Source organism: Myxocyprinus asiaticus, chromosome 31 (genome assembly GCF_019703515.2).
Source record: "Myxocyprinus asiaticus isolate MX2 ecotype Aquarium Trade chromosome 31, UBuf_Myxa_2, whole genome shotgun sequence".
In the NCBI taxonomy this organism is placed as follows: domain Eukaryota; kingdom Metazoa; phylum Chordata; class Actinopteri; order Cypriniformes; family Catostomidae; genus Myxocyprinus; species Myxocyprinus asiaticus.
In genome coordinates this window covers 32,202,488-32,212,395 of record NC_059374.1, presented here as the reverse complement: position 1 = coordinate 32,212,395, position 9,908 = coordinate 32,202,488, and the positions used below count along the sequence as shown (strand labels likewise).

The window sequence follows — 9,908 nt, the reverse complement described above, 5'->3', positions numbered from 1 at the left end:
GGGCGCGGGTGCCGGATGGTGCCCCTTCCCTGAGAAAGAAGGTCCTTCTTCAGGGGAATTTGCCCGGCGGGAGCTGTCGCGAGGAGCGTGAGGTCCGAGCATCACGTCTCGGTGGGCCAGTAGGGTGCTTACCAGGACAACCTTCTCCTCGTCCTCCCTGACCTTGCACAGGGTCTGTGCAAGCAGGCTCACTGGGGGAAAACGCATATTTGCGAATGCCAGGGGACCAGCTGTGTGCCAGCGCGTCTATGCCGAGGAAGGCCTCAGTCAGGGCGTACCAGAGTGGGCAGTGGGGAGGATTCTTGGGAGGCGAACAGGTGCACCTGTGCCTGTTGAATCAAATCCAAATCAGCTGGACCACCTGAAAGGTGGAGTCTCCACTCTCCCTTGAGGGTAACCTGTTGTGACGGCACGTCCACCGTAGTGTTGAGGTTGCCCGGGATGTGAGTGGCTTGCAGCGACTTGAGGTGCTGCTGATTCCGTTGGAGGAGACGGCGGGCGAGTTGTGACATACAGCGGGAGCACAGACCGCCTTGGCGGTTGACATATGCTACCGCTGCCGTGCTGTCCGTTTGAACTAGCACGTGCTTGCCCTGGATCAACGGCCGGAACAGAATTGCCAGTAACTCGAGGCAGTTGATGTGCCAACGCAGCCACAGACCCGTCCAGAGGCCGGCGGCTGCGTGCCCGTTGCAAACAGCGCCCCAGCCCATTTTGGAGGCGTCTGTCGTGACCACGACGTGCCTGGAGACCAGTTCTAGGGGAACACCTGCTCGTAGAAATGAGAGGTCGGTCCAAGGGCTGGAAAGATGGTGAAAGACCGACGTAATGGCCACACGGTGAGTCCCGTGGTGCCATGCCCGTCTCGGGACTCGGGGCAAGGGCAGCCTCTGCAATCTTCGTAAAGACACGAGGAGACAGGGACAGGCCGAAAGGGATGACTTTGTACTGATACGCCTGACCCTCGAACGCGAACCACAGGAAGGGTCTGTGTCGAGGAAGGATCTAGACGTGAAAGTACGCATTTTTCGGGTCTACCGCCGTGAACCAATCTTGATGCCGGACGCTCGCTAGAATGCATCTTTGCGTCAGCATCTTGAACGGGAGTCTGTGTAAAGCCCGGTTCAGTACTTGCAAGTCCAAGATTGGCCGCAACCCACCACCTTTTTTCGGTACGATGAAGTAGAGGCTGTAAAACCCTTTCTTCATCTCGGCTGGAGGGACAGGTTCTGTCGCATCCTTCCGTAGGAGGGTAGCGATCTCCACGCAAGGTAGCAGCGTTTTCGTCTTTCACCAAGGTGAAGAGAACACCGCTGAACCTGGGCGGATGCCCAGCGAAGTGAATCGCGCAGCCGAGTTGGACGGTCCGGACCAGCCCTCGTGACTGATTGGAAGGCGCAAGCCATGCATCTAAGTTCCGCGCAAGGGGGACCAAAGGGACAACGTGATCGGATGTACCGGCAGGTTGGGCCTCGCAGCAGGGCGGAGCTCGAGGTGCCACATCACGTCGTGGCTGTGCTGAGTCTAAGGACATCGAAGCACTTACCTGGCTCCTTGTGACCACCCCCAGAACAGCCTGGGATGGGGGAGGAAGAGGCCTGTCCTCGTGACCCGTGGAGACTTTCACATCGGGGGCGGATTTGTGCCACAGCTGCCGCCGCTGGAGTGCCAACCTGCCAAATGGAGTGGTGGACGGTGGTCGTGATGCCAGCCGTACACACCAGATACGTGACCCAGGGAACAAGGAAACCACTCTTGCTGAGCTCTTGAGTACTGCAGCCACTTGGGCATTCAGCGCAATTAATTGCAAAAGGTAACAAAAAGATGAAGATCTGCTTACCAGCTCCAGAGCAGCGGGTTTCGTTGTCCCTGGGTCACCCGTCTCAAGGGCGCTTTGAAGCCTTTCACGGGTTCTGGGCGGCCATGAGACGGGTGGCGTCTGCTTCCTGCGGTGGTCTCCACGCCAGGGCCGGGCCGAAGGGGCCTTTCAAAGTCCTCGACGGTGTCGCCAAATAGGCCCGCCTGGGAAATGGGGGCAGCAAGGAATCGTGTCTTGTCGGCCTCGCACATCTCGACCAGGTTGAGCAAAAGGTGGCGCTCCGGGACCACTAGTGTGGCCATCGTCCACCCGAGAGACCGCGCCGTGACCTCCATCACTCAGAGAGCGAGGTCGGTCGCCGAGCACAGTTCCTGCATCAATCCCGGGGTGGAACTACCCTCGTGCAGTTCCTTTAGCACCTTGGCGGACTTGCAGGAGAGCCATGGCGTGCAGGGCGGAGGCGGCTTGTCCAGCGGCACCATAGGCCTTGGCTGTCAGAGACAACATAAACCTACAGGCCTTGGACGGGGGCTTTGGGCACCCACGCCAGGTGGTGGCGCTCTGCGGGCATAGGTGCACCGCGAGCGCCTTTATCCACCGGGGGATCGCCGAATAACCCTTGGCCGCCCCACCTGCGAGGGTAGTGAGGGCGGGGAAGCTGAAAAGATCGGGACCGGGAAGTAAAAAGTGCCTCCCGCGACCTTGTCAGCTCTTCATGCACTTCCGGGAAGAAAGGAAGGGGGGCAGGGCATGGCTTTGAGCGGTGCCGCGAGCCCAGGAACCAATCACCGAGCCACGAGGGTTCAGGGAAGAGCAGTGAATCCACTCTAACCGACGCTCGCAGCTGCCCGGGAAAGCATGTCGTCATCTCCGCGTCAGCCTGTGACTGGGCGATCGACCCCGAAGGGAGGAGCCCAGCTGAGGCTTCCGACTGGACGAGCCCGCTCTCCGATGCTGCGCTCGAGAGCTCATCACTTTCGCGGACTCCGAATAAGAGGTCGAACTCGCCGTGAGACAAGCCGGCGGACTCATCCGGAAGCCCGATCGGGGCAGACAAGCGTGCTGGGGAATGGGAGGTCCGCGGGGGGATACCCGGCAGAGGCGGTCCCATTGGGGTCCCCAAATCGCCCCCACTGCTAGCCGTGCTGGCCTCAAACCCGTGGGTAAAAGGACCGAGGCGGGAGCCTGTGGGGTGGCTTGCTTTCTTACGAAGGCGAGCCGCGACCGCAACGTTGCCATGGACATATTCTCGCAATGAGAACATGACCATCCACGAACGCTGTCTCCGCGTGAGCAGTGCCCAGACACGAAAGACAGTGATCGTGACCGTTAGAAGGCGAGAGATAACGAGCACAACCAGGAATAACACACAATCGGAAAAGCATCTTTAAAAAGACGTTCCATGTGTGCGCTCTTTTAGAGAAATATATACTCTTTTAGAGGGGAAAAATGCTTTTTCAGAAAATATACTCTCTAGTTTTTCTGCCGAAATGCCCAGGGGCGTTCTCTGCAGTGCACCAGTGCAGAGGAGGGAGAAGCCGCTGAAATGCGCCATCAGATCCAGCAGAGGTGAATGAACAATGCTATTCAGCTCAATGAGCATGACCGTTCGGCTCCGAAGAGAAAATCTGAATGAGTGGTTGCATACCAGCTCCTTTTAAACCCGTACGTTCGGGGGAGTGGCATGCAAATACCACTCGCCAATTTTCATTGGCCTTTTATCAAAGACCAGAGGTGTCTCGGGCTTCCAAGAGTGACCCCTAGTGTCACTACATCGACACCAATGTCGAGTGAGTGACAGATAGGGAACTATAATCATTTAATAATTAGATCAATCACACACTGTTTTAATGTATAATTCATGTTTATTTGCTCACTTTTATTGTTTAGATACAGTTTAATATTATTGAAATTAATTGCAATTTTTCTGAACTGACTCTTTCTGAGTCTTTATCACAAACACACTCAAAATATCTAATAGTGCAGATCTGGAATGTTCTAACACACACACACACACACACACACACACACACACACTCACACACACACACACACACACCTTGACTCTCAATAGACAAACTTTATATTCTACCCCTTAACCCTAACCCTAAACCTAACCCTCACAGAAAACTTTCTGCATTTTTACATTTTCAAAAAACATCATTTAGTATGATTTATAAGCTTTTTTCCTCACGGGGACCAAATGATTGTCCCCACAATGTCGAAAATTTAAGGTTTTACTAACATTTTCATCGTACAATGTGGTCCCCACAACGTAGGGAATACCTGGACACACACACACACAAACTAAACCCCAGTATTCTGATTCTGACTCCAAAGCAGGTGTGGGTGTCTCATTGAACATTACAAAGCCTCTTCTGCTGTGTATAAGCAAGCATATTTATCATCATGAGCCATGACAGAAATCTAGGCAAAAGACCATGATTCATAATTCATTTTATAAATCAGTTACTCTCCCATATCAAATAATATACGAATACCTGTAGAATACATTAGAAAACTTAGAAAGCTATTAGTTCTACTTGTTTGCTAGCTAGCAGATTTAGAATATTTGAATATCTATGCTTCAAAATCTAAAAATACAAAGACCAGCAGTCATATATATTTTTTAATAATAATAATAATAATAATAATAATAATTAAATGGATATAGTCACAAAGGGGGAAAAATATTCTTGACAAAATTGAATAAATAAAAAATACATAAATAAATGCCAGGCATTTTGAGGCTTACATGGAATAAAGGAATTCAATGTGTGTGTTTTTATTATTATTATTATTATTATTATTATTTGACACCCTTTATGCATTTTAGGGTTAAGGGTATGGAAGTCAATCAGCTTTGTGTTGGTATTGCCTATTCTTCAGTCAGAGAGCCCACCAAAGCCCCAAGAATGCCTTGACTTATTTACTTTTTCTTTTCTATTTTTTCTTTTTTAAGAAATAACAATTAAAAATTATATATAATATGACAGGGATATAATTGGAAACACTTCTCTAAAATTCTTAATTGATCCTTATGCTGCTCTGTTTGAAAAAAGTCAAACATACATACACACATACATGAATACATCCATAGTATTTACAGTATAATGTATATATGTTGGGCTAGCTTAGTCATTCATTTATTTTTCTTGCTTAATTAAGCTTTCTGACTGAAAAAAATAAATAAATAAAAAATAAAATAAAAAAAAAGCTATCAAAACTCTAAAAAGAGCATTTGCTACCATGTTTCTCATGTCCAGGACTGTAGATAATGCGGTGAAAGGTGGTAATGATTCTACGGGTCCAAAGGGGGGCCCCACAACAAATTTTAAACTATATTTTTTAATATGAAAGGTGCCGTGACCAATATACAGTTAGGGGGCCTAGAATTCTTTGCTACTCTAGAAAATTTCTTAGATTTTGTAAATTGATTTAAAATACAAATTATATATTTTATTTATTTACAAATTTAGAATGAAAAAGTGTCTGTCAGTTACACAAATATATTGATAAAATATATTTATATGTGTAATAAAAAACTATATTTTGTCTTTAAGAGATTTAATTAAGATGCCTATACAACAGCCTATTATAAAATGTTGTTTAATTGTGTAATTATATCCCACAAAAGATTCAGCATGACCAAAATAATAAATTAGCTAAAATGTTCACCTTACCATACTATTTCCTAAAGTTCTTAAACATATTTTGTGTCTCTGATTTTTAGATTTGATGCTGTACATCATGTGCAATGTTACATGTGATTTACTTCATGGAAATTTAGTTTTTATACATTTATACTATTTATACATTAAAAGACTTTTTAGTGCACAAATATATATGGCCACACAAAGGTATTTAGGACAAAATGTCTTCTTCAGAAATGCATTAAAAATAAATTATCTTTGAAAGAGCAACTCAGTTAATGCTGGTTAGATTAATTTCTCTACACAGCATGTAGACAGGTCTAAATATGTGGGTGTGCACTAAATATGTGGGTGTGCAATGTGAAAAAAATAATAATAAACTTAAAATAAACATAAATCTAAAAAACTGCAGACAACATTAAATAGGCAGGGCACATCAGGGCAGCCTGGATTTATTGCCTATTTGTTTCCTTTGTACATGTCTTATTAAAACCTTTTTAACATCATCTGTTCTTAAACAATAAATGAGAGGATTGATCATGGGTGGAAGCAGGCTATAAATCATTATAATGACTAATCGCAAATCAGTGCTGAACTTAATGTTAATAATGCTTGATAAATAATTGAAACACCTGGGTAAGAAAAAGAGAGCAATTATGATGAGCTGAGGACTGCAGGTGGAGAAAGTCTTCAGTCTTCCTTGAGTACTTGATATACGCAGAACTGCCACAATGATTGCACAGTAAGAAAAAACAATAATGATAAGTGAGCCCAGTAGTACAACCATAGCAATAATGAAAGCTGGATAAAGATACTCTTCTCTGTCAGCACATGCCAGTGTTATAATGGCAATATGATCACAATAACAGTGCACAATGATGTTTCCTGCACAATAAGGGAGAGGGTATGCTCGAATGATTAACATCAAAGGGCCTACCAAACCCAAAATCCAAGAGCCAAGGATCAGAATGAGTAAATTTCTGTTTGTCATGATACTATGATATCGAAGCGGGAAACATATTGCTGCATAGCGATCTATAGCCATGACTGCCAACAGGCGTGCAGTGACTGAGCCAAAATAATGCACAAAGAACATTTGAAGAAAGCAGCCTAAGAATGAAATGGTGCCATCTTGGAACCAATACCTGCTGATTATCTTTGGCAATGTAGTGGTGCTGAATAGAACATCACACACAACAAGATTTATAATGCAATAATATACAGGTTTCTGAAGGCTCTTAGATGTTACAAACAATGCAAAAAATACAGCATTACCCACAATTGTACACACATAAACAAAGAACAGAACTGCAGATACAAGGCCATAGTAATGAGGCTGAAGTCCAGGAAAGCCGACAATGAAAAAATCCTTTACATAGCTTACATTTCTGGCTGGCATACTGTGGAATTTCCTTGGAGCAATTTTACAGCTCTGTATTCAAACAACATATAATTTCCAGTATTAATACACTACACAATTGGAATGCAAAAAATGTCAGATATTTTCAAAAAGACAAAAAAAAAAAAAAAAGCTGTATAATACTAACATCAGACAGTCACCGGATAGTGAAGAATTTAAATGAAAGGCACACAGAGCTTGCATACCTCTTTCATAGGGTCCTTCAAAGTGCATAAAGTTTCACACACACATGTCCCAAGTATCAGACAACTTTTTTATATCTTCAGTGAAGATATAGAAGAGCATGATGTAAAACACAGCTGACACAAAGGCTCTAGGGACAATAACAGCAATTCTTTCTATCTACAATGATTTGGGATGTAAATAACCTATTCCTGAGACAAACTAATTAAAAATCTAAAGTATTAAGTATTAAGATGTTATTTTTAGTGATAGTGTGTAAACTGAGAATATGTAAATGTTTATTTTGCACTGCTATTAATTTAGAACTTGCTGTTAATGCCAAAGAGAACATATAGCATACTGATGCTGCCATTAGTTGCACCGTAACACTTTGCAATAAGGTTCCATTTCTTAACATTAATGCATTAGGCATCATAAACTAACAATGAACAATATATTTTATACAGCATTTATTAATCTGTTAATGTTAGTTAATAAAAATTAAGTTTATTCAAACAGAGCAGCATAAGGATTGATTAAGATTTTTAGAGAGTTGAGGGGCCTAGGTAGCTCAACAAGCAAAGACGCTGATTACCACCCCTGGAATCGTGAGTTTGAATCCAGGGTGTGCTGAGTGACTCCAGCCAGGCTTCCAAAAATGCACTTTGTTAGTTTATAGTGCATTTCTGTAACTAATGTTAACATACAGTATACAATTTTTGATTTAAAACTTTTTTTATTACTATGTTGAATTTAACATTATCCAAGTTACTATGTTGAATTTACCCATGTAAAAGTATTGTTTGTTGTCAGTTTATGTTAACAAATGTTAATGTAGCATAGCAGCGTGAAGTGTGATATACCAAATTGAGTTTCTAAATTAGAGAAGAATAGGAATAAGTCAGACTATGCCACCTTGGGAATTTCACCCATGAATTAAATCCATGCACAAAAATGGGGACACTAGTCCAAAACAATTGTTTAATTTGTCACAAAAAAAAAAAAAAAAAAAAGATTTGGAGCTGCTGAAATTCACATCCAATAACAATCATACTAGAGCTGTCACAGAGACTGGTGAGATATCTCATGGTACTTATTTCAGTCATATCTTTCAGGGAGTAGGAACATTTTTTGCATACCTTTCCATGAAGAAAAAAAAAAAAAAAAAACCCCGTTTACAGCACCTTTAACGTTAAAATACAAACAGTTGGTATAAGAATGACACAGTGATGGGCTGAGACCCTCAATCAAAGCCCAGCACAGTTAGTACAGTACCCACACAAAAGTATGCATATATCCGTGTAATCATGTTTCAGAATCACTCAGAGAAAGGTAATCAGTCCATACCAAATTAATTCAACAAAATTAAAAGAAAACGTTTCTGGTTAAACATGTAACCTCGGTTCCCTGAGTTGAAGGAAACGAGACATTGCTGTAAGCACTATGGGGAGTCCATCTTAGACAACCTTGTTGAAATCCTTGTACAATCACGCCAATCCTCTGATTAGCAATGGTGTTTGAACCCTTTAGGCATGCAGTTGGCCTATATAAGCAGACGCTCACCATTTCTTCAGAATTTTCTAACTGAGGGACAAGAGTTAGTCACTTGTATTCTGAAACTCTGAAGTAGTATGGCGGGCAGCTTTCATAATGTCTCGTTCTCTTTCTCTCAGGGAACCGAGGTTACATGTGTAACTGGAGACGTTTCCTTTTGATTCAGTTCACTTGGCATTGCTGTAATCACTATAGAAATGTATCACATCACTGCGCACTACGAGACATCACGGCGCACTACATGACATCACACTCCCAGAGTTACGTATAACACTAAATAGAGATATTCATGAGGAGTCACAGGCCAAAGGCCGATGACTTATAATACACATCTAAGTGTATATGAACAGTCCCATGTAGCAGATGGCAGATGGAAATTAATGTAGTCTGGGAATCTATATGAACCATAAAGATATACACAGTATGGTTTATTAACCCTTTCACAACATGGTTGGGAATGTAGGTTTTATTTCTTTATTGGAGTGCTTATGACTTTTAAAGGGGCAGTTCAACAGCATATAAATAGGTGGCTGTGTTAATTTTAGATGGTAGCCCACCTGTAAAATGGCTTTGGCTCACCCGCTGAATGTAAGAAGCGCTCTATACAGAGAGGACTTGTGAGGAGATGGACACCATGTCCAGGTAATAAAACCTTGCAAAAGCACCCGTAGCTCAACAGATTCTAATGGCTCGAATGGGAGTTAGTGAGTGCCTTCAGCACCAGATTTAAGTCCCAAGCCGGCACCATAGCGGGACGAGGGGGGTTCAAACGCCTTGCTCCCCTAAGCAACTTTATGACTAGATCATGTTTGCCAATCGAGGAGCCAGCTTCTGGGGCATAGTATGCTGAGATAGTCGCTACATAAACCTTGAGCGTTAATGGGGTAAGACCAGCAACCAGCTGCTCTTGCAGGAATGTCAGAATCTCAGCTATGGGGCAATTCACCAGGTCTTTACCATTTGAAGAGCACCAATTTGCAAACATCGCCATTTAAGTGCATAGAGGTGTCTCGTGGATGGTGCTCTAGTCTGTAAAATGGTGTTCATCAGCGGCTGAGGCAATTCTGGCTAGTCCAATGTGCTCCATTCAGGGGCCACACGTGTAGGTTCCACAGCTCCAGCTGGGGATGCCAAATCATGCCTTATGCTTGAGGGAGGAGGTCTCTCCTCAGCAGAGTTTCCCACAAAGAGCCGTCTAGTATTTCCATCATCTCCAGAAACAGGACTGACTGGGCCATTTTGGTACAATTAACAGAACTGTTTCCTTGTCCACTTTGACTTTGCTGATTACAGAATGAAG

General features: G+C 43.7%; 1 protein-coding gene across 1 annotated transcript; it reads right to left on the bottom strand.

Annotated features, from left to right (window-relative positions):
* Positions 1-755: 755 nt before the first annotated feature.
* LOC127422192 (olfactory receptor 2AT4-like) lies at positions 756-6,871 on the bottom strand (the record flags this gene model as incomplete). The annotated part of the gene is made up of 2 exons (XM_051665522.1): positions 5,932-6,871; positions 756-769 (listed from the first exon to the last, which is right to left on the bottom strand). Coding segments are annotated over exons 1-2 (954 nt in total), but the record flags the coding sequence as incomplete, so codon positions are not given.
* Positions 6,872-9,908: the final 3,037 nt, after the last annotated feature.